The sequence below is a fragment of the Nothobranchius furzeri genome, chromosome 8, assembly GCF_043380555.1.
Source record: "Nothobranchius furzeri strain GRZ-AD chromosome 8, NfurGRZ-RIMD1, whole genome shotgun sequence".
Taxonomy (NCBI): domain Eukaryota; kingdom Metazoa; phylum Chordata; class Actinopteri; order Cyprinodontiformes; family Nothobranchiidae; genus Nothobranchius; species Nothobranchius furzeri.
In genome coordinates, this window is record NC_091748.1 from 46840494 (window position 1) to 46862587 (window position 22094).

At 43.9% G+C, this 22094-nt stretch overlaps 1 protein-coding gene across 4 annotated transcripts; it reads right to left on the bottom strand.

Moving 5' to 3' along the window:
- Positions 1 to 283: 283 nt before the first annotated feature.
- Positions 284 to 21243, bottom strand: LOC107374648 (flavin-containing monooxygenase 5). Of its 4 annotated transcripts, none has more exons than XM_070554070.1 (11): positions 21138 to 21243; positions 19653 to 19791; positions 19325 to 19513; positions 19082 to 19247; positions 18870 to 19012; positions 18589 to 18788; positions 16480 to 16615; positions 10487 to 10706; positions 10292 to 10364; positions 1085 to 1337; positions 284 to 992 (listed from the first exon to the last, which is right to left on the bottom strand). In XM_070554070.1, exons 2-11 carry the CDS (start codon positions 19782 to 19784, stop codon positions 861 to 863), a joined length of 1644 nt encoding a protein of 547 aa, XP_070410171.1. In that variant the 5' UTR covers positions 19785 to 19791; positions 21138 to 21243; the 3' UTR covers positions 284 to 860. The 4 variants fall into 4 exon arrangements, with proteins under 4 accessions (XP_070410171.1, XP_070410172.1, XP_070410173.1 ...); XM_070554071.1 differs by lacking the exon at positions 21138 to 21243 and adding an exon at positions 20389 to 20493; XM_070554072.1 differs by lacking the exons at positions 10292 to 10364; positions 10487 to 10706 and having other exon boundaries at positions 904 to 992; positions 21138 to 21242.
- Between the last annotated feature and the right edge of the window lie 851 nt (positions 21244 to 22094).

The window sequence follows — 22094 nt, forward strand, 5'->3', positions numbered from 1 at the left end:
GGCTCCAAAATTACAAATGACCTGCAGCTCGTAGAAGCAAATTTAAATTTAATGATTTCTGCTACTACAATCTGATAATACTGCAAAAGTCTGGAATAATTGTACTTATTCAAAAGTTTCCCAAAGAATCTTTGTAAAAAAATAATAAAAGAAAAGAAAAAAAAAACATTCAAACCTTTTGAATGTTAAGTCATGGTTTCCCTTTTCCCCATTTATAGTAAAGTCATGAGATTCAAAGCTGCAATAGGTGCTTTTGGACCACAATTGGTGGAGGATTTTAGACAAATGTGACAGAATCACATGATTATTCTTTATTTTTAAATGTCAACAATATATTTATAGCTATACTATGTTAGAAGAGGCATGAAAAATTGTTTTAAGTTAACATGATTTCCAAACTTGCTATAGCAGCTTCAACTAGCTACATCTAAAACTAAATTACATTTACTTTCTATGTTCTCTTTTGTTTTGACAGCATTATTCTAAATTCTAAGTCAGTGTGGTTTCACACACTATCAGCTGGTAAAGATATAGGATTTTGTCAAGAGAAAAAAGTCTCATTTGAAGACAATTTGTAAATATAGTACAGCAACAACCAACATGAAGTTTGTTGTGTTCAAGAAAACCAAAGCTCGTATACTTAGTCTGAAGTTTATTTAGTGAAATATTTATTGCAATTCAAGGACTTAAAGTAAAAATGAAGATACAATGATTTTCCTATTAGGTGCTCATAGTTCAGATGCTTACGTAATCTTAATAATCAGCATCACAAAACAAACATGAATTAATTTTTTTAGCAAAAAATGTGCATGTTAGTAAAATATATCTGAGTTTCTCTCTCATCAGTTGACCAATAATGCCTATTTAGACTGTCGGTGGGTGAAAGTTGGATAAAGCATCTGGATTGCATAGTACACAGCTCCTCCTACAGCCAGGACCGCCAGGCTCAGCTTCATCAATAGGCCAGACAGGGATGGTTCCTTCTCAGGTACCTGCATGGCACAAAGAAATGTAACAATTGCATTAGCAAAGCAGTCAGTGTGTTAAAATAATATTAGATCGTTAGTTTTGAATCCATTCAGACCTTTCTGGTCTTAAGGGGCTGGTACACTCTGTCAAACTGGGTGATGATTGCCTCCCTGGCCCCCTCCCATTTGCCTGGTCCTGTTAACCGGTACTGGTAAGCAGTGACAGGTCCCCATAACACCCTCTTGAACAGTAGGTAGTCTGTGAAGAGGAGCCAGAGGAGACTGGGCCGAACGCCAATTTCTCCAGCTATGTCGTCCATATAGGAAACAAAGTCCACCTGCAGAGGTGTCGACTTGGACACGACGTAGCTGAGGAAACAACCCAAAAATGCTGTTATACAAGCAAAAAGAAGAAATGTATGGCATTTTATCAACCTGTGGATCTCCTTGTATCTTATCAGGGTGTTTTACCATCACCTGCTGGTTGGCTGGGGTAAGTAACGTTTGTGTAAAACCAGTGGACCAAGAAATCTCTGTGTAACTATGACTTTAGACCAGGGATTCCCAAAGTGTGGTGCGCGAGGTGAAAAGTGTAATGGCTGCAGAGCTCAAAGAAGTCTGTCAAAAGTCACCATTAGCTAGCCAGAAACTCATTTGTGTGTGGGCCTAAGAAAATGTAAGTGGGCCCAATAAACGTAATTGAAAACAAGTATATTTTGCTTGTGTGTGTGTGTGTGTGTGTGTGTGTGTGTGTGTGTGTCCTCCGCACATGCCCTAGCTCAGGGGTCGGCAATCCGCGGCTCTGGAGCCGCATGCGGCTCTTCCATCCATCGGATGCGGCTCTCTGTGCTTGTAAAATAATGAATGGATATTTAAATAAAATGCTTTATATTTTACTGCATAAATTTTACATCCGTAAGCTAATTCTAAATGTAAAGATTGTCTGCGTAAACCTGAACAGGTCCAACCCGGTCTACTGTGTGACCGGGTTGACGCGTCACGCTTGTGCGTAATCATATCGGCGCTTTTTGAGCTGAAGACGATGTGAGATTCTGGGACTCTCCTCAGACGCCACATTGGAGACAGGAACAAGCACAATTCAGCCAAAGTTTCATCATCAGGGAACATTTTCTAAGTGACAAGTCTCTCTGAGAGTCCGGGTTTGGAAAACTCTCGCTTCAGTCGGAGGAATCTTCCTGCATGCGCTCTGGTTCTGCAACGTGCTCCAAGCCCCTCTCCACATCTTCAGCTCGCTGTGCACCGTACGTACATGCTGACAGCGAGCTGCGCTGAGTGGTGTCCAGCTCAGATGTTCAGAAGGAAATCTTTTCTTGAGTTATTTAGCTACATCTGCGATGTGCGAAACGAATTAAGTGTCAGTTCGTCTGCATGCGTCGGGGTAATTCTTTCTATTCTTTCTCCGTCAAAATAAACGGCCAAATACGGGAACTGTCCGGTCAACACAAGCCCTGCTTTTAACTGTTTTGTTTTCTTTTGAAAATTGTTACAAATTTAACTTGATTAACACCAGAGCCGGGCGCACTGCACCGTAATCTCCGTCGCTGTAAATGTGGGAAAAACAAATTGATCGGATCCTTTTCTGACCTTCCCCACCTACAAAGTTTAATTACAACAATCAAACGTGACAGAGCCTGGATTTGTATTCTGAACAGTCTAAACATGTTTTAAAAAGAAACGTATGACAAAAGCGGCACCTGCTCAGTAAAACCACCAACAGGGTGAAAAATATCAAAATGTTGTAGGCAGAGTCGGGCTACAACTTCCGGATCCACTTTATATAAATCGTTTTATTGATTATCGTCTTATGAAAAATAGCTTTGACGTACACGAGCGACCGGTACTGGCTGCTGTCACCTGTTGTGAGCAGCGCTCTGCTGTCTGAGGGTAGGCCCCGCCCACAACGCCGTGGCTGCTGTGGCTCCCAGTGTTTTCTTTACTGTGGGAAACGGGTAATAATGGCTCTTTGATGGGAACAGGTTGCCAACTCCTTGTTTAGCGTGACGTCTGATATATATATATATATATATATATATATATATATATAGATATATATATATATATATATATATATATATAGATAGATATAGATATAGATAGATATAGATATAGATATAGATAGATAGATGATATAGATAGATATAGATAGATAGATAGATAGATATACAGATATATATGTCTATATAGATATCTATATATATATATATGTCATACGGGCAAAGTCTGTTTTATTGTGGTTTTCCTTCTAGTGTGGTGTGTTTTTAGTGTGTATTCTTTTTTATTTAGTTTAGTGCATGGAATGCTTTTATTTTGGGGAACCCAGGAAACTGGGAGGGTGTGTGATTTTACTTTGATGAGCTTGGACAGATGACATCCGGAGCGGAGCAATTATCTGCACCGGTGGCAGATTAGGAGCGTCTGTTTTTTTGGTGGAGACGGTGGCAGCAAGCAGGGAATCGCTGGGTGAAAGGACACCGATCGTCTGTGACGAGGCTTCATGGAGATGTGGGCAGGGTATTCCTCTGCCCTGGCGTGTGAGTAGCGGCCCTGTGACAAGGTGTGACCCGCGGTGTGTGATCGAGCAGTGACTGCCGTTAAATTCACTGACAGGTGGACCCGCGACAGAGGAGGACGACAGCGTGGCGCGGTGACGCGGCCGAGCCAGTGACTGATCTGCAGGAGGAAGCGGCCGATCGAGGGAAACGGCGGTGCGGCAGACGCGCGTCTTGAAGGAGGAGGCGAGCTATCGAGGGAAGAGGAAGTGGCCGATCGAGGGAAACGGCGGTGCGGCAGACGCGCGTCTTGAAGGAGGAGGCGAGCTATCAGGGAAGAGGAAACCAGCGCGGCAGACAAGCGTCCCCAAGGAGGAGGAATCTGCCCCGCAGCGTCCAGATAAGGCTGCAGACTCTCCGGCCCAGTTCTGACAACCGTTTATAGTGACTGTCCTAACCTGGTTTTTTTAAATGATGTTTTAATTAGAATTTTCAATAAACCCCGGTGCGGTGGTTAATGGCTGATTCCTTTGATCTCTGGCAGACGCTCTCAATTTACCTGGTGTAATCCTTGGGTGGGATTTTGTATTTGGTAGATATATAATATAGCCCACCCACCCGGTAGGAAGGTGCCACATTTGGCGTTGTTGGCAGGATCCAGGCTTTGGGAGCGGCTGTTGGAGCCAAATAAATTAGCCATGATGATGCCTGTTTACCCAGGGGCCCCTTGGCTTCCAAAATTTAAAGGACATGGGGAGGACTTAAAATACTGTGACTGGAAGGAACAGATAACCGGGTTGCTAGGGACACAGGAGTTGGCAGAACCCAGGAAGGTTGATATTGTATTGGGGGCGCTGGCTGGGGAAGCCAAACGTCAGGTCAGTGTTTTGGAAGAGAAGGAAAAAGATCAAGTCCGTAAAATCCTTAACTATTTAGATTCCTTGTATGGAGACCGCACTCCAACCGCGGTGTTAAGGTCTCAGTTTTTCGGTTGCACCCAGAAGCCAAGTGAGACTGTATCTTCTTTTATTTTGAGGTTGCGTGAGCTACATTGTAGGTTGCGGCGACATGACCCCGACGACTCCCCCTCAGATATAGCCTTACGGGACCAGCTGTTGTTGGGGTTACAGGAGGGTCCCCTGGCCCAGGCCTTAAAGGTTTATGCTCGCCGTAACCCTGAGGGGGATTTTGCTGCTATCCGTCAGGAGGCACTATTACTTGATGCAGAGTACGGAAACACGCCGACTGAGGCGACATGTTCAGCTGTGAGTAACCCATGTGCTTCCCCCAAATCATCACAGGGACCTGGCTGGAAGAAGGCCCTAAAGAGGGAGATTATGGAGGACGTGAAGGCGCAGATGGGAGAGCTTACCCAGGAATTGGTGAGGGAGGTTAAATCACTTCTCCAACCCGCAGCAGTTGCTCCACAACCCTCAAGGTTTGAGAGGGAGAGGCGGCGGTCCACGTCATATGCCAACGACCGGGATGCACAGGGTCGACCAATCTGCCACAGATGTAGATGTCCAGGCCACATAGCCAGGTTCTGTTGGGAGCCAAATGCTTCACCGCCTCCTTTAAACTAACCATCCCTGCTGCTGAGGTCCGGGGGGCAGGGGTGGCTGATTCACCACCAGAGGGAAAAGGGGCCACTGAGACGTTTGTTGGACAAAGTCCTACCATAGGGGTGACCATTGAGGGAGTCCAGCTCCAGGGGTTGCTGGATACGGGTTCCCAAGTAACTTTAATGCAACAGAGTCTCCTAGAAAAATATTTTACTGGAATTAAATCTGAGAAGACCCCTGTATTCTTCCAATTGAGAGCAGCCAATGGATTAGAGATCCCCTATACTGGCTATGCAGTGTTGGACTTTGAAGTGGAGGGCATTAGCATACCTGGGCGGGGCGTTATTATTGTTAAGGATGAACATTGTACACACCCGCTCATTATAGGCATGAACATTGTGACTGCTTGCTGGAAGGCCCTGTTTAAGAGTTCTGCAGCGGTTGCCCCATGCCCATCACCGATAAAGCATCAGAAGGCCTGGAAGGATGCCTTTGCAACCTGCAGGCGTATTGAAGCTACTGTGGCCGAGGATGGGCTGCTTGGATTTGTGCGGCTGGCCCGTCGGGGCCCTATAAGGATCCCACCGAGAAGTGAGATGCTGGTTTGGGGCCGGGCGCGGAGGGGCCCACGAGGAGCAGACTACTGTGCCCTGTTAGACCCGACATCAGAGACCAGTAAGGTGGGCGTGGCCAGGACACTGGCCATTGTAAGAAATGGCAGAATTCCGGTGCGTGTTTGCAACCCCCACCCTTACAGCCTGTCTATTGGCCGGTACGAGAAGCTGGGAAAGCTGTACCACATGGATGAGACGGATGTTCATGGACCTCGTGATCTGAGCCTGTCCCTGGAGGAGGATGGAGCGGTTGAAGTGGCGTTGGTGGATGCAGCAGTGCCTACAGAACAAAGTGAGCTTCCACAAAGGGTGAGAGATCTAACTAACCGGCCAGATTTGTCTGAAGCTCAACAGGAGGATCTGTGTGCCTTGCTGCAGAAGTGGGAAAAAGTTTTTGCGAAGCATGATGAAGACTTTGGGCGGACAGAGGCCGTAAAACACCAAATCCACACTGGTGGGGCAGCACCTATTAGGGAGCGATATCGACCTCTCCCTCCCCTCATGTACAGAGAGGTGAAATCCCTGTTGTCAGATATGCTGGAGAGAGGAGTGATTAGAGAGAGCTGTAGCCCCTGGGCTGCACCCATAGTCCTGGTGAAGAAAAAAGACAACAGTTGGAGATTCTGTGTCGATTATAGGAAATTGAACGCAGTAACTCATAAAGATGCCTTTCCTTTGCCTAGGATAGAGGAGACTCTGACCAGTCTGAACCGAGCAGAGTGGTTTTCTACCCTTGACCTGGCCAGTGGGTACTGGCAGGTCGAAATGGATCCTCAGGACAGGGAGAAGACTGCTTTTACCACTCCACTTGGGTTGTTTGAATTTGAACGCATGCCGTTCGGATTGTGTAATGCCCCCGCCACTTTCCAGCGACTTATGCAGCAGTGTTTAAGTGGTCAGATGGCAGAGTCACTGTTGGTGTACTTGGATGACATCATTATTTACTCACCCGATTTCTCCTCTCACCTACAGCATCTGGACGGGGTACTCCAAAGGCTGTGGCAGCACGGATTGAAGCTACGGCTGGACAAGTGTAAACTACTGCAACGTGAGGTGAAATTTTTGGGCCACGTGGTAGATCAAAGAGGGGTAAGACCTGACCCAGATAAGATCTCGGCGGTGAGGGATTGGCCGCCCCCCTCTACTGTGCGACAAGTGCGGGCCTTTTTGGGACTGGCCGGCTACTACAGACGCTTTGTAGCGGGATTTGCAAAAATTGCCCGGCCGCTGAATGCACTGCTCGCTGGCGCCCCTATTAACAAGGGGACGGAGACCCGGGCAGTACGATGGTCCCCTGAGTGCCAAGTGGCCTTTGACGCACTGAAGACAGCGCTTATCCAGGCCCCAGTCCTGGCATACGCTGATTATTCGTTGCCATTCATTTTGTACACAGATGCAAGTAACCAGGGGCTGGGAGCAGTGCTGGCTCAAGTACAAACGGGGCAGGAACGTGTCATAGCCTATGCTAGCCGTAGCTTGCACCCAGCTGAGCGTAATGACGCGAACTATAGCTCCTTCAAATTGGAGCTTTTGGCACTCAAGTGGGCAGTAACCGAGAAGTTTAAGGATTATTTGACTGGTGCAACGTTCTTGGTATATACTGACAATAATCCTGTTGCCCATCTGCAGACAGCCCGCCTGGGGGCAACGGAACAGCGCTGGGTTGCTCAGCTTGCCTCTTTTAACTACAGCATCAAGTATCGTCCCGGGAAAAGCAACACGAATGCTGATGCCTTGTCCAGGTTCCCAGTGCCCACCTCGGATGATGAACCCTCCGATGCGGAGGCTGCATTTTCGGCAGCCGTGGAGCTTGCCCCTGATGGGGGAAGTGAAGATTGGGCTGATGGTGAATGGGAGCTGGCTCAAGCCAATGACCCAGATATCCGGCTGGTTAAAGAGTACGTGGACCGACAAACGAGACCCTCGAGAGCAGAGCGACAAGCTATGTCCCGCACGGCCCAGAAGTTGCTACAACAACAGAAGAGGCTTGTGAATAAGGGCAATTTACTGTGCCGGAGGGTGATCGAGCCCCGCACCAATGAGGAGCACTACCAGATTGTATGTCCCAGCTCTCGACATAGAGAGGTTTGGATGAGAATCCACGAGGCAGCTGCCCATGCTGGTGTGGACCGGACCCTGGCCCGGGTCAGACAAAAGTTCTACTGGCCAGACCAAGAGGGGGAGGTACGTCGTTACCATCAGGGTTGTGTCGCCTGTAGTTTACAGAGAGAGAAGGTAGAATTGAGGGCTCCTTTGAACCCTGTGGTGGTGTCCTACCCCTTAGAAGTGATAGGGTTAGACTTCTTATCGCTTGGTCGGCCTACTGATGTTTTCCAAAACATACTTGTTGCTACAGATCTGTTCACCCGGTTTGCTTGGGCCATCCCTACTAGAGAACAGACGGCGCAGACCACAGTGAGGGCTCTGTGGACGCATGTAATTCAACCTTTTGGCTGCCCAGCCCGTTTCCATTCGGATCAAGGCCCCAACTTTGAGTCTGCCTTAATGAAGCAGCTCTGTGACACCTATGGTGTAATTAAGAGTCGCACAACGCCATACCATCCAGCAGGGAATGGTGGTACATAGCGGTTCAACCAGACATTGCTAGACATGCTTCGCTCATTGGAGACAGCCAAGCAGAACCGCTGGCCGGAATACATTTCTGAGCTGGTACATGCGTATAACAACACAACACACAGCTCCACCGGTTATGCGCCCTCTTTTCTCATGTTTGGCAGGCATTTGAGACTCCCGGTAGATCTAGAGCTGGGGGTTGGCCCCCAAGAGGTACGTCACGAGCTGAGTGGGTGGGTAAATGAGCACCAGCGGAGACTTTCCACCGCTTATAATATAGCGGGGCAAAAGATGAGCGAGGCAGCTTCTCAGTCGAAACAGCATTATGATAAGAAGGCCAAGGCCATGCCCCTGCTGCCAGGAGAACGAGTGTGGGTGCGGGAGAGAAACAGGCAGGGCAGAGGGAAACTGTGTACATGGTGGGGAAATGATCCTTTTGTGATTTTGGACAAGGTGGGAGAGATGGGGGTGGTTTATCGGGTGCAACCTGAAAAAGGTGGTCGCCAGCAGACGGTGCATAGGAATGCATTGAAGCCGTGTACAGCACCCCCTGTAGACATTTTACCACCGGTAGCGGAGCCTGAAGCAGGCAGTCAAAGGCTTTTAGAGACTCTAAAGTGGCCGGAACCATTGTTCTATGGGTTTTTTCCCCTAGCTCCACACGGGGCTCCCCAAGATGGACCACAGGAAGCAGTGCGGCGCTCTGCTCGGCCTAATTTTGGCAAGCCACCAGACAGATATGGGGATTGAACTGTTCACGTCACAGGGACTGACGACGTCAAGAAGTGGGGGGATGTCATACGGGCAAAGTCTGTTTTATTGTGGTTTTCCTTCTAGTGTGGTGTGTTTTTAGTGTGTATTCTTTTTTATTTAGTTTAGTGCATGGAATGCTTTTATTTTGGGGAACCCAGGAAACTGGGAGGGTGTGTGATTTTACTTTGATGAGCTTGGACAGATGACATCCGGAGCGGAGCAATTATCTGCACCGGTGGCAGATTAGGAGCGTCTGTTTTTTTGGTGGAGACGGTGGCAGCAAGCAGGGAATCGCTGGGTGAAACGACACCGATCGTCTGTGACGAGGCTTCATGGAGATGTGGGCAGGGTATTCCTCTGCGGCAGACGCGCGTCTTGAAGGAGGAGGCGAGCTATCGAGGGAAGAGGAAGTGGCCGATCGAGGGAAACGGCGGTGCGGCAGACGCGCGTCTTGAAGGAGGAGGCGAGCTATCAGGGAAGAGGAAACCAGCGCGGCAGACAAGCGTCCCCAAGGAGGAGGAATCTGCCCCGCAGCGTCCAGATAAGGCTGCAGACTCTCCGGCCCAGTTCTGACAACCGTTTATAGTGACTGTCCTAACCTGGTTTTTTTAAATGATGTTTTAATTAGAATTTTCAATAAACCCCGGTGCGGTGGTTAATGGCTGATTCCTTTGATCTCTGGCAGACGCTCTCAATTTACCTGGTGTAATCCTTGGGTGGGATTTTGTATTTGGTAGATATATAATATAGCCCACCCACCCGGTAGGAAGGTGCCACACATATATATATATATGGATATCTATCTATCTATCTATCTTCTATCTATTATCTATCTATCTATTATCTATCATCTATCTATATATCTATATATATATATATATATCTATATCTATATATATATATCTATATATATCTATATCTATATATAGATATATCTATATATATATATATATATATATATATATCTATATCTATATCTATATCTATATATAGATATATATATAGATATAGATATATAGCCATGCCCTGGTGTGGGGCTGGGGGGTGTGTCAACATGGTTGGGACATAGAAGGGGGTGCGCGGCTAAAGAAGTTTGGGAACCCCTGCTTTAGACTAACTCCTCTCTGTGATCCCTCCTCAGATATGCAGCCACTTTTGTGCCTAAACTCAAAACTTTCAGACTGCAGAACCTTGTTTTTGACAGGTTATGGTGATTCATTTTAAATTTAATTGTTTTCCTTTTACAAAGCATTTTCTCCTTTTATTTATAATAAGATGGTAATTAAAAAATAATGGAGAAGATGTTGTACTTTTTCTCAATGTCTTTGGTGTCCTTTTCAACAGCCTTGATCATGGACTGGTTTGAAGGCAGCTGCTTGAGTCCTTGAAAGCAAAAAAAAAAAAAAAGAAAATAATAAGGGGTGGGGGGGGGGGTGTGTGCATATCTAGTTAATTTGGTGGATAAATGCCTTTTGAAAGAATAGGTACCTGTTTTAAAATCTCACCTTTGAAGACACGTGCCACCCAGCGAACCTGCATTTCAGCCTGAGGCATGACGGAACCCCAAGAATGAATGAAACCCACAAGAGCCAGAGTTGGATGCTCCAAATTTGGAGGGAAAACATGCTTATACAGACCAACACGATGCCCTGACTTGTACATGACATTGTTTGGCAAATAGGGGAAGTCATAGTTGTACCCTGTGGCAAACACGATTGTATCCACCTGTCGTAAAAATAACAGATGAGTCTGTTAAAATTGTGCTTAAAGGTGCAATATGTATGAAGAAAAAAGGACATCCTGTGGTCAAATGTTGGGTCTGCAGTTCATATTTCTATACAAACAGGGACTTTCTCATTACTATTCCATGAGTTTCATGGTTGTTACCAGCTACGGCTCAGCACCAGAAAATTCTAGGTCAACAACGAAGACGAGTCATACGCACTAAGTTGATAATATCAGGAACTCAACAGGCTCAACCAGCATTAGCTGAGCAAGATAGCCAGCTTCCCCCGCCTGCTGTGGGGCGGAGGTCCACCTCCCAAATAATTCAAAGGATTCACTCACCTCTCACTCAGTGCTAAGTCTTTGTGTGGTTTTCATGCATGAGCTCCTGGTCCATGTTACATGTATCAGCTTCCCAATCAGTCCTGACACAAGTGCCTAACTAACTCCTCAGCCACTCTGCTCAACTTCTCTCTCACGCCTCGTCAACGCCATCATTTCACGGAACCACTATTTACCCATTTTCCTTAAACTCTAGCCAGTCTTCCTTCGTGTGTGGAACACCACCATCCTTGTCTCCCACCACGCTTCGCCCAGTCCAGATAAGTAGAAAAATACTTTGTTATAACTGGTGTTAGCATTCATGAGTGTTTTACGGTAGGGGGTACATGTAGTATACTTATTACGGTAGTATGCCTCCAGCTTTAGATTGAGTGCAGTTGTTTGCAGTCTTGCTGATTAAGATAAAAGTCCCATTAGTTACCTCACACACTGGTGTTCTCTGCATTTGACCCATCCCTTGGGGGAGCTGTGATCTGTGGACACGGCCGCGCTCGGGGACTATTTGATGGTTCAGCCGCCTATTGAACCCCTTAACGCTGTGTGAAGTAGGGAGGCGTTGGGTCCCATCTTTAAAGACTTGAGTATGACCCAATTAAGGATTTGAACCCACAATGTCCCAGTCTCAGGCAAGACACTCATACCAGCCCACCACTAAGCTGGTACTGAAGGACTCATTAAAGGAGGTAAAATGCCACAATTGGCTCATTATTCACTTCACACACACATTTTCCTGTAATACTGAGTTGTTGGTCATTGAAAAAGTAGCTTGAGATTTGTTTCCAATTTGCCTGTAGCAATAGCTCAGCATTAGCCTCTAGCCATCTTCACCTGATAGTGTCTTCTTAAGGGTTCAAGAAATAATTCTGGGCTGCTTAATTTACTGTTTTTTTTAAAGATATTGTCATGGTCTGTGTCTGCCCCCTCCTTTATGTGTTTCCTGATGTTTCCCCATCCTCTCTAGTTTCCCTTCTGTGTCTCATAGCGCCCTCATGTGTCCTTTATCTGCGTCTCTATGTTGTGTCTTCTGTTTGTAGGCCTTTTTGTCATTCCCTCAGGTCCAGTGTTCATTTAGTTACCCTCTGTCCCTCCAGTTGCAGCTCCAGCCTCTTGTTCCCCAGCCCAGTTTGTGTGTGTGAGTTATTTTCGTATGTCTCTCTCTCTCTCTCTCTCTCTCTCTCTCTGTGTGTGTGTGTGTGTTAGTCCTTCCCGCAGCCTTTTAGTTTGGATTTGTAGTTTTAGGTTTATCTGGCCTCCTTTGGTTCTGTTTCCCCATTTAGGTAATTATTGTCACCTGCCCTCCAGCCCTCACTCCACACACCTGCTCCTCGTCTCCTATCACTCCAACCCCAGTGTATAAAGCCTCTCCTTGTTTCATTGTTCTTGTCGGTCCATTGTTTGTAGTTCTGTCAGTCTTGTTTCTCTGTGTATAAACCAGTTTTTTGGATTTCCAGATCTTAATCTGGTTTTTGGATTTTGGCTCACAGCCTTGGATTTACTTTATTTTTGGCTCTCCTTTTAAATAAAGGATTTTACTTAACCTTCATCCCTGCCTCGTGTCATCCTTGGTACTGCATATTTGGGTCCTCCAACACCATATCGTGACAGATATGGTACACTAAAAAAACTAATTTATTTATTTCTTTCTTATTTCTGATTCTAATCCTCTGTCCAGGGTGTACCCCGCCTGGTTGCCCATTGACCGCTGCAGATAGGCACCAGCCCCCCCGTGACCCTACGTGGACAAAGCGGGTTCATACAATGGATGGATGGATGGATGGCTTCTAATCGGTGACTTTGGGTTTTTCGTGCAGGCTGAACATGAAATAGTCTCCTACACCTATTTCCTGCATTAGCTTCTGATGGAAAACAGACAGTGAACCTCAAGGATTTGAAAATCCTGATAGATCTACGTCACACTGTCACTTAACATTAATGGACCCATTCATCTTGACTCGTGACTGGGAAGGCCATTGTTGTTTTAGCGTCCAGCAAACAGAACTTCTTGACTAGAATAAACTTACCATTAGCATTAGCAACTCCACCTCACAGCAGAACTCCTCCAGGCTTGTGTCATTTGAGGATATAAAATGTCAATGTTGCAAAGAAAACAGAGTCAGTGGTAGAGTTGTGTTGCTGTTATCCAATCTGAGGCAAGATGTTCAAATATCAGAAAATAAGACTCCAAATATTGTTATCTGAAGGTCAGCTGTGATGTGGCTCACTTCTAGATCCTGAAACAGGCACATCAGCCCCCCCCCCCCCCCACACACACACACACACACACCCCACCCCCACCCCCAGAATATGACTCACAAGGCTTTCATTCCTACAAGAGACCATTGCAAATGTATTGATTAAACAAGTGTTCTACAACTTTAAACAACACTGGAGATTTTTTACTGTTCGTGTCAACATACAATTACCAATGCAGCAGAGATTGCAGGTGCGACCCCATGTGCTCACAGATGATAAACAATGACTCTTTAGCTTTTTTGAAAGGAAAAAAATCTGACAACCCCCCTCCCCGGCTGGCTGAGAAGGAAATCTGTTTCAGTGTAATCTTCCTTCCAACATGACTGAGAGCAGGGCTGGACTGGGACAAAAATTCAGCCCGGGCATTTTGACTGGAGACCGGCCCATCACCTGTTTTTTTTTGGAAAAGACATTAAGCCTTACGCTGTTTCTGACACACACCAACGTACACTTTCTTATTGGTAGTATTTATGTATCAATCTAATAAACGTAAACCTACACCATCCTTCCTATCCTGGTATTCTAAAAAGTAGGGTTGGGGGTAATTGATTATTTTTAAAATGATTATTCTGACGATTATTTTATCGAATAGTTGACTATTCTAATGACTATTTAGATGATTAATCTAGCGATTACTTTTCTATTGCACAATTAATAAAAACCAAAAAATTCTCAAATAAATTCCTCCAAAAAATTGATAAGTTGTTACTGTAAGAGAATAAACACTACAGGCCTTCCATTTTGTATAACACTGCTTTTATTGTGTTGCGGTTGTTTATGTTCTGGTGACATGTAGAACTTGGGAGTGCAGGCTGCTGCCTGAGAGGTGGTTGGAGACGGAGTGTCTCCATGCTGCTTTGATTTGTTCACTTATGTGCATGAGGCAAGTGGTGTTACGACCCTTCCTGGGGAGTCACGTGTTTCTCCTATTTTAACTGTAAATCCTTCTAGCTGTTATATTTATAACAAGAAACAGATATTCGGACAGAATATTTTCATGTTTATTCGAATATGATTGTGGAACACACCCAGCATCATAATAAATGAAGTAATATTTATGCCAATTTAAGCCTTTATGGGTGACCAGGACTCTGTGATCAATTTTTGGCAAGGGAAATGATCATTTGTTGCCATTTTTTAGGTGTTTATGAATGTGGAAGACACCCAGCATCCTGTGATGGCACTAATAACATCAAGCGATAATAAATAAGGTAATATTTAGGTCAATTTAACCCTTTACACGTGACCAGGACACTGTAATCAACTTTTGGCAAGGGAAATGATCATTTGTTGCCATTTTTGAGGTGTTTATGAATGTGAAAGACACCCAGCATCCTGTGATGGCACTAATAACATCAAGAGATAATAAATAAAGTAATATTTAGGTAAATGTTACCCTTTACAGGTGACCAGGACACTGTAATCAATTTTTGGCAAGGGAAATTATCTTTTTTTTTTTCTTTTTTTTTTGTTGCCATTTTGGGGTGTTTTTGATGATACAGTAGGCAGTATGAGTACAGTAACATCAACAGATAATACATAAAACCCTTATTTGGTCAATTTTAGCCTCCATGAAAATCTTAGCGATTCAATCACTTTCTGGCAAGTAAAATGCCATTTTAGTTGTCTACAATTAAATCATCAATAAAGAATTTAAAGATATTTTGAGGCGTTTCTTATAGGTAAACGGGAGGGTGTAGTCTATTTGGCAAGTGACAATCTTAATTTTATGTGCTGAAGTGCTTTTATCTTGTTACTTTTAAATAGAGCAACGTAATGTATAGCAACTTACACAGTGTCATTAAAGCCAAAGCTTGATCATTTTAAATACTTTTTTTCAAGTAAAAATGTGCCCCAAACTAGTTAACTGTGGCTCCATGTCAAGTGGACTAAAGAAAGGAAGGGGAAAAAATTAAATCGCTGGAGAATTGTTTATTTCCATGTTGTTATATTTCCGTTTACATTCAATACAGGGTGCCATTTTACATTGTTTATTTATTTTTTTAGTATCAAGGCTGTAACATAAAGAAAGCCAGTTCTTACCACAAAGTTTGTGGCACAAACCATCTTTCAATCGCAAATATTGCAAAAAGGATTAATATATCCTCATTGTGAACGTTTAAGACAAATAGCAACACTTAAAACAACTTCCAAACTGGAAAAACTTATGTGGCAAGGTGGAGAAACGAACGCCCGGGCGGGATTCAATCCCCAGACTCCCGGGTGAGAGTCATACGCTCTAACCAGTCAGCCAAAGGGACATTTCCTTAGCCCAGTAGCCAGGGCGCATGATCAATCGGGACACTGTGACAGGACGCTCACACTGCCACATCTTCCTCCTCTTTCCACAAGCACGTCCTCGTGCTCCCGCGCAGGGTGCCACAAACACTGCCACACTAATATCCTCTATAAACATCTGTTTAAGTACCGGAAGAGGTTATCTTTGCTTTCTGAATGTCCATATTGCTAGATATGCTGAGTTTTCGGGCGAAATCCTGGGGAATTTTGTCTAGAAATGCAATTACCTAACCGTGCGCGATCCCGCGGTGGCTAATCATTTTTTGGCAGCGAGTCAATTTATGGCACAACACCGGCTCGGGTTTCTCCTCCTCCTCCCTCTTTTCTTCTCCAACCTGTCGCTGGGCTGAGGCTCCATCACTTCCTAAATTGATTTTACTTGAACCTTCACTACCAAACATGAGATTTTAACACATGTGCCAGCATCAGCCTGAAGGGCCAGTTTCTTTTTTAGTCTAATTTTCTCCGCTCCTCCTTTCCGTTTTTTGTTCTCCATTTTGTAAAGGTCGTCTGTCTGTTTACTGAGATTCACAAACAACTGGCGGGTGCATCAGACCTCTGGCTATTGGTCCAGCCCAGAGTGTATTATTACCAATTGGCCAATCCACCAACTTTTACGAGGCGTCGCGTGGGGCGGCGCGGGCAAGTTGTCCGCAAAAACTAGAGGCCAGGAAAAAAAAGAAAAAAAAAAAAAAAAACAGACACCGGCCCATAAAAGATGAAAGGGTCGGCCCAGCGGGCAGTTGCCCGCTATGCTCTATGGTCAGTCCAGCGCTGATTGAGAGGGACTGTTTTGTGATTACTTCACCGTAAATTTCTTAAATATTGTACCTTAAAAGTCCAATAAAAGTTTTGCAAACAAATCTATGACAATCCTGACCTTTTCAGCAATGCTGCCATCCTCAAACACCACCGTGGAGCCATGGATTTCCTTCACATTTGGTTTGATGATGACGGATCCTGACAGTATCTTCAGGGGTAGGTCATCATTGACCACTGGGATCTGACTGAAGAACCTTTCAAAATGCATACAAAACAGCAGACATGATCCCATTGCTTGGTTATTTTCTGAACACAGCACTTTAAAGATTTTTTACCTTTCAAACTGACAAGTTTTGGCTAACACTGTAGCCTTCTTCAGAGCACCGCCAATGTTGGAGGCATCTCTTCCTTCTTCGTTTATCCACTGGCAGCAGAGGAAGATGTTACCCTCTACTGCCCGCAACGTCCTTGCCGATGACAATGTCCCATCAGCGATCCAATGTTTAAACTCCATCATCTTTGTTTATGGTCCTGGGTCTACCCCACCTTGTTTCTATGGCTTCTTGAATCCATCTTTTGTTTTTTTGTTGTTCTGTGTTTATGAACCATGTTCTGTCCCAGTCCATTATATGATTCTCCCTTGTGCAGTGGTCTGTTATGGCTGATTTCTTTATTGTATTTTCTGCTTCTTCTTTCACTGCTCTTGTGTCTTCGATTTGGTTCCTTCTCACACTCCTTTCTATGTTCTATTTTTCATGTGTTGAGTTGGCGTCCGGTTTCTCCTATGTATGTTTTATACCAGAGGTAAGCATGGTATTTTGTATATGACTCCACACATATGTCTTGCTGATATCTTGTCTTTCGGATGTACTAGTCTTTTTCTGACTGTCATGTATGGTTTTGTTGGTGTGGTTATGTTGTGTTTTTCATTGTTTTTATTTTTTCTGTTATGCCTTTGATGTATGGAAGGGTTATTACCGGGTTTGGTTCTTGTCTTTCAGGATTTTTGATTCTTTGTGTTGGTTTGTCTTTTGGTCCTCTTGTCCGCAGTCTCGTTCTTCTGTTATTATGTATGCTTGGTGGTATAATGTTTTGATCACTGACATTTTATGTTCGGTAGGATGTTCTGATGTCCACAATAAATATTGGTCTCTGTGTGTGATGGTTTCCTGTATGTATTCATGTTCAGGGTCCCGTCTCTCTGCCTGGTTATTTTCATGTTCATAAGTTATGCTGCTTTCTGTTTCTTCCTCATATGTAAACTTTATGTTGTTGTGTCGTTGGTATTGTTCAGGTGTTCTGTTAGTGTCTCTGTTTGTCCCTTTGAAATGATTTCTAATGTCATCCACATAATGTTTCCATAATTTTATTTTGGCGTTTGCTGCCTGCAGATAAACAGAGAAGGAAGCGCCGCCACCAACATCAGCGGCACTCTGAGGAGGGCTACAGTGTTAGCCAAAACGTGTCAGCTTAAAAGGTAAATCAAATCTTTCCTACAATGTGTTTAGAAATGAACCAATGGAATTTGACGGATTACACAGAACGGACATACAAAAGATGTTCAAAGTAGACATGATGATATATTTTAATGACAGTCTTAAAAACACAATGTGTAATTATTTTACTTGTTTACTTTCATATTCTGTGTATCCCATTCACAAACATGTCCTTTTTCATTAATATTCCTCACCAATGTCTACTATTAGTTTTTCTCATGTCTTGAAATTTTACATTATTTACTGTGGTCAACACTCCATAGTCAAGCATCATTGTGCTGCTGTTTAGCTGCTTTTATACAAAATATAATATAGCGTATAGCATTTGCACTTTGACAAGACCAAAGGAAACAGCAGCAGTACGCCCTGGAAGCATGAAGTCTACCAAACCAACTATGAAGAAGAAGAGAATGTATACACTGTTGCTGTACTTGGTTAGTTTGAATTACAAAAAAAAAAAAAGAAAAAAAAAAAACGGAATGGAAAGACACGTCAAATTTGTTGGGACCTCATCAAGCCCGACTCGTTGGGACTCCCAACGCGTCGGAAACAAACGCTTGGTCACCCAGCGTCATTTTTCCACGCTTCGGGTGTGAGAATGTGTTGGGTCTACCGTAACTGCAATACCATCGCTGAACAGCATGGAACTAAAGAGTCGAACGGTTTTACACATTGTGCCTTTAAAGGATTTTTCAGTTTTCCCCCAGGAACCTAATCCTAACAGCACCTACCTGTGTTTGGGTTTAAGAGCGTACATGGTGTGATCATACATGGAGTTGATTTTTTTCTCGCTTATCCAGTTTAGGATGTTGACTGGCAGCAGCTGAAACAGGATGTGAACAAATCTTGTGTTGTACTTCATGTCCACAGGTAGGCCATTATCAGAAACCTGGCGGATGACCCAGGCACCACGACGAGTGCTCATATACACCTGCAGTTGGACAAGCAACCAAATCAACATCCATTCAGATTTTGGAGACATAGTCTGTTTTAAGACAAGTGAAACAAGAACCTGCTCTGCCACTTTGCTGCTTTCTACAGCGATGTCACTTCCTGAGTTACCGATGCCGATGACCACCACCCTCTTACCATACATGTTCTCTGTTCCTTTGTAGTCCCAACTGTGGAAGTAGTTTCCTTCAAATGTCTCAATTCCTGCAAAACAGCATGATAATGTTGCCTTGCCTTTGTCCGAACATGAAATCTATTTTAACACACATTTACCTGGGAAGTCTTTGAGTGGCAGGTTAGGATAGGTGTAGTGACCCGAGCAGCAGATAACTGCTTCAAAGATGTGTCTCTCCTCTAGTCCGTCTTTATTCTCCGTGACCACCTCCCACTGGCCAGTGCGAGAGAAATCTGGCCTCTGTGTGACTTTCTTCACTGAGGTCTAAAAATATCAGTTGAACTTTAAGATTTGTCAGATTTCTATTTAAACTACTTTGGGAATCTTTCTTCTGTTTTTACCTGGAAGCAAATGTGTTCAAGTAGTTTGAAGTGCTCTGCATACATCCTGAAGTATTTCAGGATTTTAGAGTGGTGCATGTAGTTGGGATAATCAGCTGGGATGGGGAAGTCGCTGTAGCACATCATCTCTTTGGAGGAATTGATGGTGAGGGAATGATAGATACTGGCCCTGTTGGGCTCTGAGACTTCCTGCGGGGATACAGTTATGATATAACAAGAAGACTCAAGACAGACGGGGTGGTGCCAAAATCTGATAACTTTTAATTGATTTTCACACAAACTATTTGCGGGCAAGAAAAATGTTCTTTTTGAAAAAGTGATGACTTGCCTTGAACTTCCACAGACCACCCATATCATCACTGCTTTCAAAGCAGGTTGGCTCCAAGCCCTCATCTAGACACGCCTTGATGCTGGTCAGACCTGAGGGGCCCGCTCCGATCACTGCTACTCTAAACACCATGATGAAGCTGCAAGGAAACAACAGAAAGACAACATTTAATGATTCAATCTCTTAAACCTTTTTTCCAAAATCACACTAAACCACCTCTGACTTCAAAGTATCCAGATTAAGATTTAATGATTTGCTTTCTAATAAGATAATAAGTAACATATCTGTAAAAAAAACATCTTCAGTTTAATGTCCTTTCATTAGAACATTAAAAAAAATTTCTTGGTTTTTGAAAGGTTGGGCATCTGGTTGGATGCCTCCTGAATGCGTCCCTGGTGAGAGTTTCTGGGAACGTCCAACCGGGAGAAGACCTAAAGGAAGACTCCGGACACGCTGGAGAGACTATGTTTCTCGGCTGGCCGGGGAACGCCTTGGGATTCCCTCGGAGGAGCTGGCCCAAGTAGATGGGGAGAGGGAAGTCTGGGCCTCCCTACTTATGCTGCCCCCGCAACCCTGATAAGTGGCTGAAAATGGATGAATGGATGTTTTTTGAAAGTAATTTTATCCTTTTTCCCTTTTCACATACCCAAAAATGACATTAAAAGTTTGTTGGTGACTCCAGCATTACTCAGAGATATGACCTACTTCTATAACAATAAAAAAAAGAAAGTGGCACCTTGTTCATTCCTGTATGAATTCCTGTTAGTTGATATTCTGTGAGCGAGAAGCCCCACCTGAACTTGACCATGAGAGTGGAGCAGAAAGCAGTGTTTGGTAGTTTCCTTTTCACTTTTTACTTCATTCTTAACAAAGAATGCATGCAGCAACCCTACTGAGCAATGTTTACCCAGACGTGAGGTTTTACTTTGGCTAAAGTTCAGTTTGTATCCTGATTCAATCAGGTGTGAGCTGGCTGATCAGTGACTGAGCCTCAATGATTGCACACGGGTATAGAAATCTTTTCTTTTCCTTTGCATATTTTCTAACTTTAAACAGCATAAAATTAGGTGTGGGTGTCTTTGTACAAAGTTATTAAGTAGCCATGATACTTTGAAAAATAAATCTGATAAAAGAGAAATTTAAGAAAATCCCTTTGTTACATTCATCCTAATGAAAGACTCCCCCATCTGCTGACCCAGCGAAGGTTTATCAGTAACATATTAAAAAGCAAATCGAAAGACTCGTGAAAGTTAAAAAGTTTCAAGATCACAAGACGACATTAAATGTAAACCGAAACACATTTTACTACAAGCTTCTAAATGCACTGATTGGGAAAATCTGAAAATAAAAGCTAAACACTTTCAACTAAAAGAAAACAAAAACAGTAGTACTCAACTAACTTACCTGTCACTGCAACACATTTCCTGTTTTTATTTACCTCAGTATGCTTTTTTGTCATAAATTAATGTATGATTAAATTCTGACCTGTTTTAGCTTGTTGAATGTCTTCAAATTGGATGGCTCAAGTTTGCATCCGATGTTTGAGATCAGCTGTATTTTAGGTCAGCTGAAGATAATACCAGGCTGGGGGGATGTTTAGTAGGCGTGGTCAGGGGGGCTGCCAGAGATTTTGGGCCCCATGAAAAAATATCAAGTTGGGCCCCCTGGGGGCTCGTCCATAGCTGGAGCTGGGGTTCCACCCTCCCAGATTCAAAGGGAGAGAAAAAAAATTATATATATATATATATATATATATATATATATATATATATATTCTTTATATTAGTGTTTCAGTTTTGCTTAAAGGCACAGTCTGCAACATTTAAATGTAGAATAACTTTAAAGATGTTTGATTTTGACCATCTGACCCAATTTTATTAAAAAAAGTAAATAATCTTTAATATTTCAATTTTCTCCTAAGTCCCTCCCCTGTCCTGTAGAGCTCAGCCAATATTTCTGCAAGCCTAACGCGTTGACCAATAGCGCTGCGTTACCACCAGGGTGCAGCTGTCAATCATCGAGCACGAGCAGGTCTCAGCGTGCACAACAGTGTCACGTGCCTCACTCGGTTTACTGCAGAAACATGGAGCAACAAAACCCCAAATTACCAATTCCTCGACTGCCTTCCACATCTCAAAAAACATTTAAAAAGTTTAAAAGCCCTTCTTCAAAAGTGGCTGTAAGACGTTTAAGACAGTCGAGTAGAATTTACATTGGAGATTGTTTTACACACGATGGAGAGATTTTCGTGATCTACACGGCCTGAAAATGGATGAAGAGTTGGCAAAGTATCTTTTAGACAGGTAAGTTATTTATTGTTTTTCGGATAAATTTACTTATAATCTATCTTTCACTGAAAGAAGTAATAGAGCAAACAAGCTTTGTATGCTTGGTGTCCTATTGGCTAATGTAGCATTAGCTTGAATGCTAAGTCGACATGAA